General features: G+C 39.5%; 1 protein-coding gene across 5 annotated transcripts in view; it reads left to right on the forward strand.

Annotated features, from left to right (window-relative positions):
* LOC143721239 (uncharacterized) overlaps window positions 1–17,983 on the forward strand; it is a 79,872-nt gene extending 61,889 nt beyond the window's left edge. For 4 of the 5 annotated variants that reach the window (XM_077211519.1, XM_077211520.1, XM_077211522.1 and 1 more), the window contains one exon: window positions 17,422–17,983. In XM_077211519.1, coding sequence (XP_077067634.1) covers window positions 17,422–17,886 — 465 coding nt within the window. In that variant the 3' untranslated portion in view covers window positions 17,887–17,983. The remainder of the gene's footprint in view (window positions 1–17,421) is intronic. The other variant, XM_077211521.1, reaches the window with a different exon arrangement.
* Window positions 17,984–20,729: the final 2,746 nt, after the last annotated feature.

Raw genomic sequence — 20,729 nt, forward strand, 5'->3', positions numbered from 1 at the left:
GATGTATACCCTGACATTATAGCTCATGAATCCAATAAATACCTTCTCAGGGAGTCGGTTTTCATCAAACGTTAGCAATATTGACAAACTATCACTCAAAACACCATCTCTTTTCATTTTCAGATGCTTGGCTTCTTTTATTTTCAAATTTTTTTATGTTTCCCATCCAAGGTTATTATAGTTTTGCACTTTTCATTAGTTTTTATTTTTATTTCGTTTTGACTTTTTGTTTTCAAATTCAGTTTAGTTTTAATTAGTTTTTAAAGTGGGTTTGCTAGTTTAGTTTTTTTTTTTTTTGAAAATGCTTAGTTTTAGTTTAGTTTTTATTAGTTTTAGTGTTAGTTTTAGTCTTTTTTTGTAATTTTGGTTATTTGTCAGGGGCAAGATTCAAGAAAAAAGTATTGTGTAATAATAACTCAACAAAAACATCATACAATTTTAGAAATATGTATTCAACAATAACACCAGTAGCTACATAAAATGTACATATGTGACCCTGGATGATAAAACCAGTCATATGGGTCATTTTTTTTAAAATTGAGATTTATACATCACATGAAATCTGAATAAATAAGCTTTCCATTGATGTATGGTTTGTTAGGATAGGACAATATTTGGCTGAGATGCAACTATTTGAAAATCTGGAATCTGAGGGTGCAAAAAATCGAAACATTGAGAAAATCGCCTTTAAAGGGTAACTAAACCCCTGGTCAAAGCCTGACTCCACCCACTGGCAATATTTGAAAAATGCTGGAAAAGTGGGCAGAGCCCAGCGGAGATAGAGGCGACGAACCGAGGGCGGGGCTGAGCGGGGGGGGGGCGTGCACCTGAGACCCGCAGTGACAGCTGCTGTCAAACTAGCTAAAATGGAGTGACGCAAGTAGCTTTGCAACAGAGCAGTCATTTGAAGTCGAGAACTTTTCTCCCCCACCTTCACCTGAAGTGGAGGAGGGTGAATTGTCTATGGACACCAGCTCAAACTGCGGTCTTATCTCCCGCACCGCGATCGGCATCCGATTATTCTTATATTCAGTCATTTTGAGGTAATTTTTCCAGGATTATTATTACTATTACGTTCATTATATTTTGCTGCTATGTGAAAAAAATAATCAGCAAATCGAGCCGGCGCGTTTGTCGACACCAGAGGATTAATTAACTTTATCCTAATAAGAAGGAACATAAATTGTGATTAAAAATATATGCTCACTCACATCATGACGCCGCTGCGGTGGTGGAGTTCATGCAGGAAGAGCAGCGTTTGGGAGCGCGAGCTGTGTGGAGAAGCCCATTTCCACCTCCATTGCGTTGGAGAAGCAATCCCACGTAAAATGCAGGTTGCACACTGGAGCGATAGCCGAGATTAACTACCTAGGCTACATGAAATAATCTAAATAACTATATAAATGCTATGCTAACTATATGCTAATATATATATATATATATATCCGTTTTCAATACTCCTAATTCCAACTCCTGACTCGCTACAGTAGTTTTGACGGAAACAGATGCTTTTATACCAGGGGCTGCCAAGAGCGTGGTGAGCTCGCACCAAGGGCGTGACAGATTGACGTCAGAGAGTATTCTACGTCAGAGAGTACCCCTACTGCAGGAGCTTTCCGTTTAACCTGAAGAGGGCAGCACTCAGACGTTTTTACACCATATATTTGAAAATTAAAACACTTTATACCCAAATATCAAAAAATGTACTCCAATTAATGAACAGCATTTATGAAGCTCCATTCTTGCAGATAAGTAACTAAAAAAAGTTGTTTTAGAGTTTAGTTACAACTTTAAAGTTGTCCATTTATGTTTGCGATTGTGCTGCATTCACTCACAAAAATAAATGTTTTATACATTTACGGTAGGAAATTTACAAAATATCTTCATGAAACATGATCTTTACTTAATATCCTAATGATTTTTGGCATAAAAGAAAAATTGATAATTTTGACCCATACAATTTATTGTTGGCTATTCCCACAAATATACCCGTGCTACTTAAGACTGGTTTTGTGATCCAGGGTCACACATGAGCACAAATATGTAAATAGTCTACACAACACTCCGCAGTAAGTGCAAAATGTGTAAGTGACGTGTGCCAGGAAAAAACCTAAATAGCCAACAGACTAAAGAAGACACACATGAACGGCATGTATCAACACATTTATGAGCCACACAAGACATTGCTAGGAGCTCAATCTCTTTACCTCTACAAAATCCACACGCCGTACGAAAAATCTACGTTACACATCTTCTATACAAAATGCACAACCTATACAAATCCCACAGGGGTACAATTTTCACACCCCTACTAAATTTACCCTATACAATACTCATCTGGATTGAAGCAGCAAACATTCAGTGTTAGAGTAAAAAAATGACATAACATTATTTAACTTTAGCTAATATTTGAATCACAGCTTATATCGTGTTTTGACATCGACAACCCAACTGCATTTTACCTCAAACTTTCTAAAGAAGCCGCAATCGCTTCTCGGGTCGACATTAACACACTGACAAAATTATTCTGTATTCAGAATTTAAAATATTTGTTATACTACTTTTTAATGTGTGATTGTGTAAAGGTGTTCACGAGATAGCCTACCAACCTTTCGCGAACTTGCTTTCAACGAACACTCGTTTTCATGGAGACGCGGTGTGCACGGAGGGGAGGGTCTGTGTGTGTGTGTGTGTGTGTGTGCGCGCGTGCGCGTGTATGTGAGAGAGAGAGCAGGGAAAGGAAATGCAGCTGAACGAATACGCTGCGTTTTTTAAAAATGAATAACGAAACGCAATATGTGGCGGCCTGTGCGGCGGCCCAAGACATTTACAAAGACGAAAACTAAGGACATTTACTCTATAATTTTATTTTATTTTAGTTAGTTTTGCCAAACACACATTAGTTAGTTATCGTTTTTTGTAATGCCTCGTTTTTATTTTTATTTCAGTTAACGACAATGTTTTTTCCCACCTAGTTTTCGTTTTTTCGCTCGTTTTTGTTAACGATTATAACCTTGTTCCCATCAGCTCTTCAATTGAATCTTTAACTGGGATCCCAGTTATAACCAGAGATGGGGGACTCGAGTCACATGACTTGACTCGAGTCAGACTCGAGTCGCAAATTTAAGGACTTTAGACTTGCTTGACTAAATTAAGAAAATGACTCGACTTGACTTTGACTTGAGATCCAATGACTTGAGACTTGACTTGACTTGAACTGTATGACTCGAGAATGACTTGATATACATTTATCATCGCAACATCAATTGATGAACAAAATGAAAGCAACGGAACCATTGACGCCAGTCATCAGATTCTGCACATTTGCGTGACACTGCACAAGCCCAGAAAAAACATACATCGTGGTGAGCGCGGTAAATACAAAAACATCTCCCAGCATCGTTTCTTTTTGGATATAAACACTAGAAATTGACTATATTCATACAAGAAGATTTGCTGTACGCATAATAACTGGCAAGGGATATCGGACGACCATCACAACCTCGAACAGTCGAACTTCATTCACCACGTCTAAAAGTAAGCTATAGCTTGTGTCTCTCTAAACCCCTCCTTACCGAGAGCCTACTCTGCTCTGATTGGTCAGATGACTCAGTCTGTTGTGATTAGTTTACCTGTTTGTTATAGTTAATTTGACTATCTTTAAATCGAGAATATTGGTCAAAACAGCATGCCTCTTTATACACAATTATGTTTTCAAATGTAGCTTAATGTTGTCAATATTCAAATGATAATTAATGATGTCATATGTTTTGTATAACATTTGCCACATTTCTTTTTAAATCATGCTTTAAAGCCAAATATGTTGTTCTTTCCAATGACAAAAAACAACATAGAAAACTGTTAATGTTTTGTCGTGTTTTATGTTTCTCTTAAAGCAGGGTTAGATGTTATCAGAGGTTACATCTATTAGATGTTATCAAAATGCCAGCAGAATTAATATTGCACCCCAAATTCAAAATGTGGTGGAAAAAAATGCCCTGGTATGAGTTATTTTCATAATTATAACACATGATATTATATTTCCAGAATATTGACGCGATTGCAAATGTGATAATGATTTTATAAAAGAGTTCAGTAAACAAAGAGTGAATATTATGATGTGACATTTAGACATAGCCTAATATTCCAAATATTTTCTGTTTTTGCTCGATTTCTCCAATGACAATAGTTCCAAACAAGCCACAGAAAGAGTTATGCGTATTTGTGATTTAGTGACCTGGGGCCTCATTTATAAACGTTGCGCACGCACAAAAGAAGGCGTACGCCGCTCTCTACGCAATAATTGGTATTTATAGAAAGCAAACTTGACGGGAAAATGTGCGGTCCTTCACGCAAGCTCTGACCCAGGCGTACGCAAAAAAACGGGTGAAATGAGAAATGGCGACACCGTCGGCAGATGGAAGAAACACGTGAAAGTGTGTGAAACTGTAGACCGTTGTGTAAAATAAATGGCAATACTGCCTCTCATAAATAACACGAAGACTTCACAAAGCAAGTCTTACAATCAACAGCCTACACGAACACCCGTTTGATCGATCTGAAACAGAAATGCAAATTAATATTTCCAAAAAGAAAAGTCAAATATGTTCTGCAATAATATTGGCATGTTATACAATTCATCCTCATAAATAAGATGGTAAACAGAACGAAATAATGTACAAAACTGATATTCTCGCCAATGTGTCCATCTGGCGGAGCAGATATAGATGCAATTAGATAGTCAGTCAGATAGATATATAATTAGGGAGATATATAGCCTAGATAGATTTATAGACAGATAGATAAATAGTTGTATTATTTGTCCTCTGGGGAAAGTTGTTTTCATACTAAAAATGTCTTCATCAGCTACGGAATCATGGTATTCATGCATATGCCTTTAGTTTGTTTTATTTTTGATAAAATAACGTATGACGTAGCCTATGTCTCAACCATTCAGAAAGCTGCAAGAAATTACATTTGCGCTGAACTAATTCCCATTTCCAAGTAGATTATAACCAACATCTGTAGCTTGTCAGATGCAATTAAATGGATGGAAATAAAATGCCCCATCACAATGCGTAATGACGCACAATGGCTGATCTTGCGCTCTTAGAAGATGTGGCAAATGGAAGGATTCGGAGTGAACGCATCTTCAGACTGCAAGAAGATTTGCTGGCAAATGAGGACGAGTGGCTCATGAGCCGGTTCCGACTTCCTCGAGCTGTCCTGTTGGACCTCTGCGGTCTTTTGGCCCCCGCGTTACAGAGGAGCACTCGGAGGAACCATGCCGTGCCAGTCCCACTTCAAGTCCTAACAACACTAGGATTCCTGGCGACTGCCACTTTTCAGAGGGAATTGGCTGACAGGTCAGGCATATCTCAGCCGACCCTTAGCCGGATAATGCCAGACGTTTTAAAAGGCATAATAGCTTTGTCCCATGAGTGTATAAAGTTTCCATACACGGCGGGTGAACAGGCAAACAAGAAAGCTCAATTTGCAGCTATGTACGGTTTCCCAAACGTTATCGGTGCTATTGACTGCACTCATGTTGCCATAAGGGCACCGAATGTGAATGAAAATGCTTTCATTAATCGAAAGCATTTCCATTCGATCAATGTCCAAATTATTTGTAATGCAGACATGTTGCTCACTAACGTAGTAGCTCGGTGGCCTGGGTCAACCCATGACTCATTCATTTTAAGACACAGCAGTGTTGGGCGCAGACTCGAGGCTGGTGCTGTGCGTGATGTCTGGCTTCTAGGTAGGCTACGTATGATTACTAGACATTTTACTGTACTTCAAAGTCTTAACCCTTTCACTATCCTTGCAGGGGACAGTGGATATCCCCTCAAACAGTGGCTGCTTACACCTTTCCTCAATCCACATAATGCAGAGGAAAGGCACTACAACATGTGCCACAGCCGAGCTCGCGCTATAGTGGAGCGCACCATCGGCCTGTTTAAGGGCAGATGGCGCTGCCTCGACTGCACTGGAGGGAGGTTATTGTACACTCCTGAAAAGGTGTCCAAAATCGTGCTGGCATGTGCTGTGCTACACAATGTGGCACAGCTTAAAAACGTGCCTCTACCCCCTGACGCCGATTGTTGTGTTGGCCCCGACCCTGACCCCCATCCCCAGGCATTTGAGCCAAATGCTGCTGCTGTGCGCCAGCGTTTGGAAGTGATGCGTCGCTTGTAAAGAACAACAAAAGGTGTGGAAAAAATATATTATTTATTCAAGAATTCCCTCATTGTGCTGTTTATTTCAGTTAGGACAGTCTTGATTTCACCCAACTCCTTTGCCACCTCTCTGACTGAGTTAATGACTTCCCTCTGCATTTCAAGGACTGCATCGGTGAGGACACGCCCGCTGCTGGAGGGTTGAGAGCCGCGTGCCGTGGAGACGCTGGGCACAGACGGCTGCTCAGCTGCAGCCTCTGAACCACTGGCACTGGCCCAGCTAGAACACCCAGCGACTGAAATAAAGATTGTTCTATATGAATAAATTGTAATCGTGTAGCCTACATACATGTGACTTGACTGCATTCATTTGACTTATTTCACTTACCTGTGTCATCCGGTGCATCTGGCGCGTCAGTGTCCCCCTCCGCCTCAGTCACCACTCCACTTAATAGGGATTCCCCAATAATTGCCGACAGTCTCTCATCAAGAGGGGTCAGCTCCGGTGTCCCCTTTCCCCCACCCGTGGCAGACACATTCTGGCGATGGAGCGCTAGACGCTTTTTTGCCTCGACTTTGATGTCTGACCATTTCTTTTTTATTTCGGCCACAGTCCGAGGTTGTGAGGCTACAGCATTTACAGCGTCTGCAACCTTTTGCCACTCAAGTGCCTTTTTGGCATTAGTAATGCCCACACTGTGCCCTCCAAACAACATTTTTCTCCTCTTTTCCACCTCGCCAACGATAACTTCTACTTCACATTGAGTGAAGTTACGTTTTTTTGATTTCCTCACTATGTTTGCCATAATTTCACAATCTATGAATATTAACTTGTGGCGTTTCACGGACTATTTATGGGCAACTATGGGCGTGACATGAAGCCGCAAAAGCTGCGCTACATTTAGAATTGATTGGGATTTATTAAGGAAAAAATGCGTAGGATGTGCGTGCGCACGGCTTTATAAATCCGAATATTTCTGTGCGTACGCACGTCCTATGTTTCATCCGTACGCCACTTCTGACGCAAAACCTACGCAAAGTTTTATAAATGAGGCCCCTGGTTGCTGTTGTGGCAAAAATTCTGTTTAACATCATCACTGCGTAAGAGACACTCAGAGTCAAATTAATTAAAAGAAAAGTATTTATTCTTGCAAGAATAGGTTCAGTCTAGTACACAGAAGTTACGCTGTGCAAGAGAGTGACACCCCACAGGAAAATATGAGACAGCCTTTATACTGTTTTCAAGGTTCCTCCTCACCCGCTGTACCTTTCACCCACCCAGATAAGGTCATTACTGCTGTTCAGTTTCTACTAAAAGACACAAACTGGTACTGAAATAAACTGGCCAAACTGACCGTCTCTAAGGTCAGAGGTCCTGTCCCATATGTTCCTGAAACGTCACGCACAAGCACGTACACACATATACTTTTATACATTGAATAGGTTCTTTCTCTTATGATACCTGTTTGGGATCAATGACTATTAAAATTTCCACTACAATTCCCCCCTTTTTATCATTCAGATTACCCAATCATAATAATAAAATAATAGAACAAATTTTAAGTCATATCATCACACTTATACTCTTCATCTCTGGTTACCATTACACATCTTGAAACCCACATGGCATTTCAACAGTCTAAGAAATACAAAGAAATAAAAGTAGAATAAAATCCCTAATTTCGACCCCTCTCCTTGTACGTCATCACATAGCGGATAACCACAGCTTTTAACCTTCTGTTCATATCAAAAACATTCATAGAAAGAAAGAAAAAGAAAAGGAAACATACACTTTAAACCATTACAGTAGCTCCCACTACTTGTATCATCATATTTTGTTCAACCTATTGAACAGACTCCCAGCTTTAACCAGTCTCTGTACTGAGCTGGAGACACACATTATAATGCATGGTAAACATAACAATATTGATAATCCTATCGCTGAAATTGGTAGTACAGTACCCCAACCCCCCAAAGATTAACCAATCTTATCCATTTACCATCAGTCCACGCCCATTTCCATACATCACCTCCATTTTCCTAACCATATTTTCTTAACTTTTAACTCGATTCAGCCAATGGTTTTACTTAGTAAGCTCTATTTAACACCATATGTCATAAATCTATCCAGAAAAGGTTTTATATTTTTTATCCATTCTTTTAACCAATGTAGTTATTCAAAATTAACTAAAATATATCCATTACGGACCATCTTTTAGCTTATTACCATACAGATTTTCCAATGATCGGCCTTTCTTACCCTTAATGGAAAGCCTAATCAAGTTTCTTCAATAATAATCCCTATAATTTACCTGAAATATTTTCTAATGAATCTTTAACCAATCAAATCATTTGATCTAGCCATATTTTGATTCAATCAAATAAAATCATCAAAATCATCACAAAAACAAATTCTTTTGCTAAACTCAAACCATTGGTGCATCTTCCTCCAGGTGTGTTGGTCATCTCGTTTGCCCCATGGACATCCCGTCTTCACCAGGGTGACTCTTTGCGAGTCGTTGCCGTAGTCTTTCCCTCGTCGGTGAGGGAGGCTGTTACTAGCAAAAGCCTTTTACCCCTCACGTTGTCCTCATATTTGATTGTTGAGGCCTGTCGGTGTAGTCTAAGGTGAGAGGCTTCGACCCAGGTGTCCCACTCTCCAACTGTTTTCTGATCATTACCCGATTTGCTCCTTAGATCACAACGCACCCCCACTGGAGTGAACCATCTCCTGCTTTGGCCTGTGAATGGAGACCTTAAGGTTTTGTTAGTGACCACTTGTCTAGCTGGTCCTCCCCTTTGGTGTGACCTGTGGAATTTTCACCATTTGTTCACCTTGCTGATGATATGCATAAAGAATTTCAAGTTTATTCTCAACACTTGTCCAATTCAACTCTGTTTCTTCTCATTTTACAAATCATCTTATCACTTAATAATTTCTTGCTCACTTAATAGCACTCAGAGTTATTTTCCTCTGAAAAACCTTCAACCCACTTTGCTCATGTCAACAACACAACATTTATACATTTGGAACAGAATCAGTTCTGTTTGATTCAATTCATCCTGACATCCTGCAAAAGGAAAATTTTAAGATATGCGCTGTCCAGGTGTGGCCCTGTTTCTCTCTGCCACACTAATAACCCAGGCCAGGATAGTTAGTCAAATTCATCCATAGCCATTATCTTATTGGACACACTCTGCCCTGTATTAAAGTCTGCATGCTCTGTAAAGAAAAACAAATGTCGAGGTTATTTTCAGATAGTAAAATACATATAGTTTTTTTTGTCTACTGTGCTGCCGCGGCCTACGCTGCCACATCTGCACTGGTGTTTCCTGTTGAAACAGTCCTGCAAATACACTTACAGACAGCAATTTTGTTAAGGAGAAGAATGGCTTCTTGCCAGGCTTTTACCCAGTCAAACTCAGTGTCTTCCCAACATATATTGTCCCCTAGTAAACCATATTTTGGCCATATTTGGCAATTGTTACCATCCCCCTTTTGATGCAATGATTCAACTCTTGCATCAATCTAACATAATGGTGTTTGAATAAAGTTTGCCATCATCACTAACCCAAACGTTGTCCTTCAGACAAATTTCCTTCAGACATCTTTCTCTGCCTCTTGAAACAAAAATATTACTTAAAGTCACAATCACATCTTCTTATCAGAGTGTTTCGAAGACAACGGCCCTCAGTTTTACAGTGTATCCTGGTTTTCAGGCCTGTTGTTTGATCTCTTATGCCAGTCATCTACAAACATTTTCAAAGTCATCAATCGTTTCTGTCAGGTCAGGTCGTGCTGTAGAGACTAGGTCAATGTCAGTCAAACAACATTTTCCCCCTTTTGTTCACAATATTCATAAATGTGAAGGACTCTCTGGATAATTTGATATTGACTTAGCCAATATGTCACTTTGTTATTGCCTTCAAATCTATAACATTTTAGTTTATCTCAACCCATGATGGACGGCGCTCTACAACTTCACAAATCCAATTTACATAAATGCTTTTAATCCATAGATTGATTCATAATTACCAGTAGCAGACAGAGCTGGACAACTAATCCATTTAAAGCTCGTTCCATGTTCTGCATCATCTTTTCATCAGAATGACTCAGAATTAACAGCTTCTTTAAAATTTGTAATTTGCCTTAACACATTCTAGTAGCTAATGACACAATTTACACACTATTCAGACGGAGTATTAGTACCCCAAACTAACACATACACAACATAGAGTGCAGTCACCATCACACACACTCATATTAGACACATATTTTAACTGTTCATCTTCAATGTTCGCTTTTCATTATATCATCTCTAAAAATATTTAAATTTTAAGTAAGATTTTAAACTTCACATTTTATTGTAGCTTTTACCTAATTTTACATGGTCTCTTAACCAGTTTCAATGCATGTCTGTTCATTATTCATTTGATTTTAGGAAAGTCAGCTGGGTTGTTTTGGTTCATTGTCACTATTTTGCTTCAGCTTGCTTTGGCAGGCCGATAACAAAAAGACAGACACAGTTACCATCCCTTCCTCCACTCAAGCAGTATACTCTACTACTCTATAAATAACTCTCTCACTATAAACAAATAATCTTTTCAACATCCTATTAAGACTCTCATTTATACAGAATGTAATATTATATTCATTACAATAACCTTTTACCATTCACCTTTGTTATCCAGACTTTTCTCCAATCTACAAAGCTGTCTTCAACTTTAGCCACCACCATGCCTAACGACCTTCAGGAGTTAAAACAATGTTATAGACATATTAGCTCAACATTAACTCTTCTATACATTTTACTTGCCCATATGGCAACCAGCATCATGTCCCTCATATAATTAAGTTTTGTTACTGTCTCCGCAGCAAATAATGGCAATCACCTCATGGAATCAGCTGGCTTTTGAAAGTCCATTCCCGTTAGCTATTTATCTTTAATTTTCTTCTCTTCAGGGTGTCGTCCCCTGGCATAGTTACAGACACTTGTCACAATGAAAAACAAGCCATACAATCAATGCGGTTTCTGGTGAGTGGTATAGAGGAACTCACATTTCTGGGTCAGACTGCCGTAACTTCTCACAGCGCATCTCCCCTTCATGGTGTAATGAATCTGCTGGCCTCACAGAATCTGCTCCACTCTCATACCCATCTCACATAAACACCCCCCATCAGGAGATGCCCAGTGTCTGCGGTGACCCCCTGCCTTAGGTTGCCTTCTGTCTGGCCAAAGAAGATCTTACCCGTCATTGAGAAATCACCTTCGTGCACACTGGTAACCGCTCTTCCCATTACTAATTCAGTTTTCAGTTGTTTTCTGGAGCTTAGGGAAGGCACATTCAAGAGTCACCAGAGCCATTTGGACTGCCTAATAGTGTTAACACAGGGAGACAGGTTAATAACAGCAGCATTTCATCATTAAAATCCTTTAAACATCTTAAAAGCAGAAACCTAGCACTGCATAGATTCAGTGAATTTAGTTCACATCCGTCTATTCGGTGTACATATACATCTGTAGCCGGAGCCATCGGCCCTGTTCCATGGTGGAGACTAAAATGAGACAAAGAAGTTACTGGTCCTAAAATAAACTTAATGCAAAACGTCACTTCTATCGTTTAAGGTCTGCATTATTATTTAAAAGACTTCTTTAAAGTCATTCAGTTTACTTTTAAAACATTTACAAATACAAATTGCCCTCTGAATGGCAATGATTGTTTTAACATCTCTGTGTCTACGATTTTCAACTAAAACAATGTGCTTTACTATAAATAACTTATTCTCACTTATGACACAGGCTCAGATAACAGCTTTTAGCTGACATTGAATGAGAGAGACTCTGAGGCATTCAGGACTGGTACACTGCATTTTCATAAAACTTTTAACATCAGACTATATCTACCTTCTTTTAACTCTAGCCCAGCTTAAGGCATCTTTGCCAGAAATTACATACGTTTTCAAATAAACATAATTTTATAGTTGTCTTTTGCCCATACATCAGGGAATTTAGACATTACAAATTTCCACTCAGATTGAGTCTCTGTCACACTAGCAATCTCAGCCACAGCACACCAAATCACGGTGGGGCCAGATTCAGATAAGAGAACTGTTTCCGCCAAATCACAAGCTTATCTTTTGAAAGCAAAACATCAGCTTTTAGTTCTTTCATGGTCAACATTAATTATCAACCCTTTAACCAGCACACTTTTCCTTTACGTTAAAAAACACAAGCTGTTTGTTTAATCAGCTGCCTTTCTGCACGATTTACATTTAGCAACTGTTAATCCAGTACTACTGTATCTGCTTATTTGATCTTAAATAAAAATAATTATTCTAGATCTCAATAACGTTTCCCATTTCATCTCAATTTTAGTTGTCAATTTCTCAATTACCAAAGCTTAATATCTGACTTAAATTTTTCCTAGGAGTTTATCAATCTCCAATCGGGATTCACACTAACCTTTACGTATCTGTAATTTTACCTCAACCTTTATTCATCAATTCACTTATAAAAATTACTATTATAGATCTTTTCTTCAAAATGATTCACTTTAAGACTTCAATCCTTTGACCTTGTTTTTATCTCTAATTCTTTCTCAGACGAAAATGTTAATATCATCATATTAAACACTGATCTACTTGCAAGCCCACATTAACACCAGAAATTTATATCACTTTATTACACTTTGTTTTTTACACCTTCTCGGTGGGCATTTACAGTTACGTGTTAAATGGTCCTGCTGACCACACTTAAAAATACTCTCTGTCGGCTCCAACTTACTGCACACTCTTGAAGCAGTGTGTCCCATTCAGGAATGCAAACAGAGCCACTGATAAGCAGTTCTCTGTATTCTTTTACAGTCCACCAGTGGCGGATTCAATCCCAATAGCCGAATCATAATCTTTATCATTATTTTTGGCAGAACATTAATTTTCATAAGCTGCATCGAAATGCTCAAAATATTCTAAGTTGTTTTCACAAAGTTTTCGTTTAACTTTAGTCATACTTGTCCAGGGAAATTATCCTGACCCATAATTTCATTTATAAAACAGACAATATCTTTTGCTTCAATGACTTATTATCAACAAAATATCCAACATTATACATTATTGATTTCCAGAATCTTTGGTCAAAGTTGTCTTTACATTTTACTAATTTGGTATAATCATCAACAACCCTAATTAAAGAACAAGTATACATCTAACATCCGGAAACCGGGCTGAATAAGCAAACCCTGTTGCTGTACCCCCAGCATAGCTGGACCCTAGGTTCAAAACACAATGGTTGTCAAACTTAAAATTAAACCTAATTTCAATCATTATTTTACCATTAAAATATAGAATTTAATACAGAAAATATAGTTTTTCCCCATTTTGCTTAATGAAACATTCCTTATCTTTATATCACATTAGTCCCCGTTAATCATACTCAATGCCTTATTTTTATTCTGAAACTCATTTTTCATACCGTTTAAACAATTAATTTGACTTCCATAAATTCTGTCAGACATTTTATTTTCATCACATATAGTTTTCTACTATATTTCTTCCATCTTTCCCTACATGCCAGTTCCTTCTGCATCCTCTGTTCTACATGCTAATTCTTTCTTTTCTCTACATGCCAGTTCCTTCATTATCTAACCAGTACATTGTTGTTTGCTAACAATCCCCACACACATATCTTACACACCAACCTTTTTGTTTTCACTTCCCTCTTCCATCAAGTCTCTCACTTACAGTTCCCTCTATTTCACACAGACAGCCTTATAGCTGCTTGCTACTTCAATCCTTATATTGTAAATTTAAGTTCTCAGACATCTAATGTCATGCTTCCATTTACTGGATGAAGAAGTAAAAACTTTATTTCTCCTGGCAGTTCAACTTTTTTTATCTGCCTAATCACACGTTGAATGCAGCCATAACAACCTTTTTGTATCTCACTACCCTGTTACAACTGATTCCCGCACTACTTTTAATCTTGTAGCGCTCAATGTTCCCTCACCTTGGAAAATCATGATATTAGGTTCAACTTTTCAATACCCTGCATGCATTTTCTCCCCGTAATTATTTCAGCTTTGACAGAAAAGCATGTTTTGAGATTTCCCCATACTGGCTGTTTTCTGTTCTCCGTGGATTTTAGTTGGACGCTCGTCTAATAATCTGTCAGAAGTCTCCGACAGATCCGATTTTTAACCTAAAATCGGACAGGGGTCATTAATTATGGTTCACCCAAAATCAGTATTTCAATTAGCCTTAATTAACTTTTGGTGTGGCAAAATCTCTTGACCTGTTTGTAGGTCTCAATTTCCCACTTTTGCGAGAGCTCAATCCTCGGTCAAAACTTCTTGACTCAGCCTCAGTTTAGAAAATCTCTTGACCTGTTTAAGGGTCTCAATTTCTTGGTCGAGGACCTCTTGCCTCAGTCTATGCCTTAAATCTCTTGATCACGCACCATAGAAAACAGTCTCAGCCAGTATAGTTTGCTCACTCTTATACCAAAAGAAAAATATTTTACCCCAAAAGAAAATATATTTTAGCCGTCTCTTACCAGAGATGTTTTGGGTTGCCACGGGTTCGCTTTCATTCAATTCCAGTGGAGTTTCTCCTGGCCCTGATAGCGGTCGGCCCCACTCTCTAAAGCTTACGAGGTAGAGCTGGAACTGCTCAGTCCAGGATGATCAATCACCGTCCGCTCTCAGGTCCAGAAGGCACTTCCAAGGAATCCCACTGTTCTGACACCAAATTGTTGTGGCAAAAATTCTGTTAAACATCATCACTGCGTAAGAGACACTCAAAAGTCAAATTAATAAAAAGAAAAGTATTTATTCTTGCAAGAATAGGTTCAGTCTAGTACACAGAAGTTACGCTGTGCAAGAGAGTGACACCCCACAGGAAGATATGAGACAGCCTTTATACTGTTTTCAAGGTTCCTCCTCACCCGCTGTACCTTTGACCCACCCAGATAAGGTCCTTACTGCTGTTCAGTTTCTACTTAAAGACACAAACTGGTACTGAAATAAACTGGCCAAACTGACCGTCTCTAAGGTCAGAGGTCCTGTCCCATATGTTCCTGAAACGTCACGCACAAGCACGTACACACATATACTTTTATACATTGAATAGGTTCTTTCTCTTATGATACCTGTTTGGGATCAATGACTATTAAAATTTCCACTACATTGCTTAGTTCCAGAACGAATCTGCCGTTTTGAACATAAGTTAAATGAATGCTTCTATGACTCGTACATTAATACGGTAATTTGGCGCCACCTATTGGCGGTTTTAACTTCATAATTAAAAATATATAACTTGTATTAAGGGGATGCCAGTTTGAAGAATGCCTTTGGTCGTATAGGAATTATACTTGAATTGTGAATTGTTTAATACCTTTTAATGGTCTTCTGCAATGTTTGAGGCATATTTATTTTTTCATGCTTTAATGTTGGCCTAATTTCAGTTACATTTAGATTTTTATTGTAGTAACCACTCAGCTATATGTGGAAATGCATATATTAAAAAAATGTTGCAAATAAAACCAGTCCACAACTTCTGTAGTTGTAACTTATTTTAATATATAAATTCAGTGAAATCGTCAAACGTTTGTATGACTTGCGTGACTTGTGACCCAAGCTACGACTTGACTTGACTTGCTTGACATAAGGCAATGACTTGACTTTATAAAAAATTTACTTGGACTTGCTTGAGACTCGAAGGTTAAGACTTGAGACTTGCTTGTGACATGCACATGTGTGACTTACTCCCACCTCTGGTTATAACTCCTCTGATCAATTCCTTGTCACAAGCTATTACACCTCTCACTCCCTGTCCATTCATCTTTCTTATCTTAACTGCTTTCTTCTGTTGTTCCTCATCAATATATTCTACCAACAGTGACCCATTTCTCAATTTTTTCACACTCATTACTTCCCCTATCTCCTTATGCACACATTTCGTTAGCTGGATAGGACTCCAATCAGAAAAAGATGCTGCCTCCTTTACTATGGAAATAAATGCCTTATATGTTTCCTTCCTTACAGACACATCCATATCCTCATCATCTGGTTTATTATTAAATTTCTTTTACTTGCGTTTTGTGCCTACCTTCCTCTCAAAACCCACACTCAGATTCATCCATCCCCCACTTCCTACAATTAACTCCAGTCCAGCAGCAGACGGCAGTCACACTCGCGATCAAACAGCCCGCTCCACCAACCAACACCCACCGGCCCCAGGACACACACTCCACAGCTGTGCTGAATGGGCAATCAGCTAGTATGGTGAGTGATTGATTAATTATTGATCTCATTAATTAGCAGATTTGCCCCAATAATGAGTTAACGAGTCATCCAGGTGGTACAAATGGTTTTCTGTTTGGCCTTTTAAAAGGCCTTGGTTTGAGACTTTAGCCTGCAGTTGAATTGGTTTTCTTAGTGGCTCAGTTTGTTATAGAATGGGTTTGATTAAAATTACTCTTTTGGTATTTCTTTATCACCAGTTAGTATGGCATGGTGAGTTTAATTTTTGTTTGCTTTTAGTAAGTTTACTTGTCTGTTTTTTTTTTTAAATGTCAAATGTGTTTCTCAGAATTCAGCTGCGTAGTCGAAGATGGATCCTTAAATTTCTCCTTGAGTGATGTTGGGAGAGTAGTTGGAGAAAAAGGTTTGTAGATCTTTTTGTTTCATAATTTATTCTCTTTTACAAAGGTAATGATTTTATACTAACCCATTTACATGATGGTTGTTTTTGCTATTAGCAAAAATACAAACAAACAAAAAAATCTCTTTCTCCCTCTCTGTAGACAATTCTAACGCTAAGGGGTCTGGTTGTGTTAACGCCACCTTCAGCCAAGATGATGCTGAAGGGTCTGGTTCTGTGAACGCCACCTTCAGCCAAGATGATGCTGAGGGGTCTGGTTCTGTGAACGTCACCTTCAGCCAGGACTATTCTGAGGGGTCTGGTTCTGTGAACGCCACCTTCAGCCAAGATGATGCTGAGGGGTCCAGTTCTGTGAACGCCACCTTCAGCCAAGATGATACTGAGGGGTCTGGTTCTGTGAACGCCACCTTCAGCCAAGATGATGCTGAGGGGTCTGGTTCTGTGAACGCCACCTTCAGCCAAGCTGATGCTGAGGGGTCTGGTTCTGTGAACGCCACCTTCAGCCAGGATGATGCTGAGGGGTCTGGTTCTGTGAACGCCACCTTCAGCCAAGATGATGCTGAGGGGTACGGTTCTGTGAACGCCACCTTCAGCCAAGATGATTCTGAGGGGTCCACTTCTGTGAACGCCACCTTCAGCCAAGATGATGCTGAGGGGTCCAGTTTTGTGAACGCCACCTTCAGCCAAGATGATGCTGAGGGGTCTGGTTCTGTGAACGCCACCTTCAGCCAAGATGATAGTGAGGGGTCTGGTTCTGTGAACGCCACCTTCAGCCAAGATGATGCTGAGGGGTCCGGTTCTATGAACGCCACCTTCAGCCAGGACTATTCTGAGGGGTCAGGTTCTGTCAACGCCACCTTCAGCCAGGACTATACTGAGGGGTCCGGTTCTGTCAACTCCACCTTCAGCCAGGACTATACTGAGGGGTCCGGTTCTGTCAACGCCACCTTCAGCCACGACTATTCTGAGGGGTCCGTTTCTGTCAACGCCACCTTCAGCCAGGACTATTCTGAGGGGTCCGGTTCTGTCAACGCCACCTTCAGCTAGAATGATGTTGTAGGGTCTTATGTTTTATCTCATGTCTATTTAACTTGACATGAGTCAAGATTCTGTGTAACAAATAAAATGTGTCTTTTGGAATGGGTTTCATGGTTTGGTTTGTCAACTATTGTCTTGTGGATGACAGGAGGCTTTTCTTTTGAGGTCCAGTTTTGTCCAAGAAGTCTTCAGCTGTGAAGTACCGTGAACATTAATCTTCTCGGTTTAATTTCTCGGACTATGATAATAAAATGTGGCTGAAATATTTTGCCGATTATAATTTACTCCCCATGACATTATTCTATAGGATTGGCTGAATTATGCGTTTGCTTGCATTTCATGTGCAGTTCACGAATGATGTTGCACAATTTGAATTGTGTTTTTTTTTGCTTTCAGGATTTGTCGAATGTTCCTAAAGGTCCTCTGTGCCCTGCGAATGAAAGAAATGTAAAAAAACAACACATTTCTCATTGAGTTCTGACCATTAGAAGTGAGTTTATGACCTACTACTGAGAGGAGCTGAAGGACAGTCGCTTTTGTGAGTGAATCACGTGACCCAATCACCAAAGCAGTCCAGCAGGGGCGACAGACAGGCTGTGAAAAAGCAACAGCTAACCTTCATGATGAGGGTGAGCAGAGAAATACTGTGGAAAAAAAATACACTTAAAAAAGAATTTTTCTTGAGTTTCATCAGTGATATTTTACGGGAAAGGAGAGACTGAGCAAAACACATTTTATAGCAGCTCTTGACTCCTTAATAATGGCAGAGACTCTCTAACGGGTGCAATCGATTTTTATTCTTCTAGAACCATAAGCACCAAGAAGTAAACACACAAAAAGCTGGTTAATGAACATTTGGCATAACACAAATTTACAAATAAATCCTCACTCCTTTTACAGTGCATCATCATGCATTTGTGTATATGTGCAATGAACATCAAATGACCTTTAAAGCTACTTTAAAAAAATAAAATAAAAAAATAATTTGCTCACTAAACACATGCAACTTTCCTGGCACAAGATACACAACAAAACAATTTCCAATAACAGTCAATGTAGAGCATTTTACAGCCTTAAAGCCTTTCATTCTCTTATACATGGAGCCAAATAATACACACCTCGCTCCGCTCACTAAGGGTGCAAACTTTAGACTTGCTGCTTTCCTGAATTAGCCGCTAGCTTGATGGTCTCTTAACTAAACCAGCACACAAATGTGTGGATATAAGACAAAGCAACTTCACAAAAACATTGTGAAAACGGAATTACATAACTTAATGTTGCATAGTGAACAGCACCAGGATTCCCCAACCTGAGTTAACTTACACATGTCCCTGAGCTTCTGAGACGAGAGATATCAGGCGAGAGTAAACTATTGATCGGCTATAGAGGTTATTGTGCTCACAGCCTCAAACCCAGTCACATGAATGACCTGACTGTGAATGAATTACCTCTAGCGGCCACCAGTGAGCACTTACACATTTAAAAAAAACTGGGTAGCCACCTAAACCGGCTTCATGGTATAGGCCCCTGATCTTGTCCTTGCTTCTCGGCATGTTTGTCACAAGAAGACAAGCGCTGACATTAGGCATTTCTCAATACCAAGTATGTAAAGTTCTCAGCAGAAGGACTCCTGAGGACGCGAGTCCGGTAATTCTCCAAATGGAACAGCGCATTCGTGAAAGCGTCACTCAGCTCGCTCTGCATGTACATTTTAGGCAACAATAAAACAAAATATGTTATAAAACACAACTCTGCCTCTTTTCGTTTTCATTTAAATACATTTTAAACATTATAGGCACACAAATGTGGTTCAGGCAATGTATAGACCTGATTATATTATTCACTGCATGTTTAACACAAAACTCAACCCTATCTCTTTTTGTTAAATTTCAGTTTTATCAATAATAGCCATTATATAAGTATAAGTAAAAGGTAACGTTACAAGAAGCTATACAATAAGAAATAAAGCAAACAATTCAGTCAAATATACAAATTCAGCGCTAGTCTTACGTTAACGTTACAACGGAAAAGTTATAGCCTAAATATATGAAACTTCACTTAGCCCTCAGCCAAAACGATTGGCCAGGGAACGAATTATCGATTCACGAGACCAAAGACAACCTGTTAGATATACACAAGACGAATTACCACTACAGAGTCAGTGGCAAACGTCAGAACGACTAGCCGAGGAAAGGCTGTTCCAGGCGAGGAACATGAGCGCCGAGCACCCGGTGATCCCTGGAATGGATAAAATTATCATAAATCATTATAAATAAACCGCAGATTTTAGCTTTAAACAACTACATTCTCGCCTCAAAAACTCTTAAAACTACATTTCGTGAAAGAATAACGTCTCGGTTACGTATGTAACCCTAGTTCCCTGAAAGGGAACGAGACGCTACGTTAAACGCTGCGGGAACGCCCCTGCGTTGTGCGTCATGAAGCACGTATGGAATCAGCCCAATGGAGAGATGGAACGTCATAGGCGGGTGACCTCATCGACCAGGAAACTATAAAGCACCCCATAAACACAAGCGCAACAGCTTCTGATAGGCCTGAAGGAAGCGCTAGCGGGAATGCCGGGAGTATGGTGGAATGACGCAGCGTCTCGTTCCCTATCAGGGAACTAGGGTGACATATGTAACCGAGACGTTCCCTTTCAAGGGAACTCGAGCTGCGTCAAACGCTGTGGGATTCCCCACAGCGTTTGACGCAGCTCGAGTTCCCTTGAAATGGAACCGTAGTATTATATTCCAACTGTATATTAAAAAATGGCGCTTCTTATGTTGTCATTACCCTTGTAGCACGCGCAAGTGATGATACTCTGTCAACCAATCAGCGTTCTGCAGTGA

Source organism: Siphateles boraxobius, unplaced genomic scaffold (assembly GCF_051911475.1).
Source record: "Siphateles boraxobius isolate OS27281-9 unplaced genomic scaffold, OSU_SipBor_1 65, whole genome shotgun sequence".
NCBI classification, from domain to species: Eukaryota; Metazoa; Chordata; class Actinopteri; order Cypriniformes; family Leuciscidae; genus Siphateles; species Siphateles boraxobius.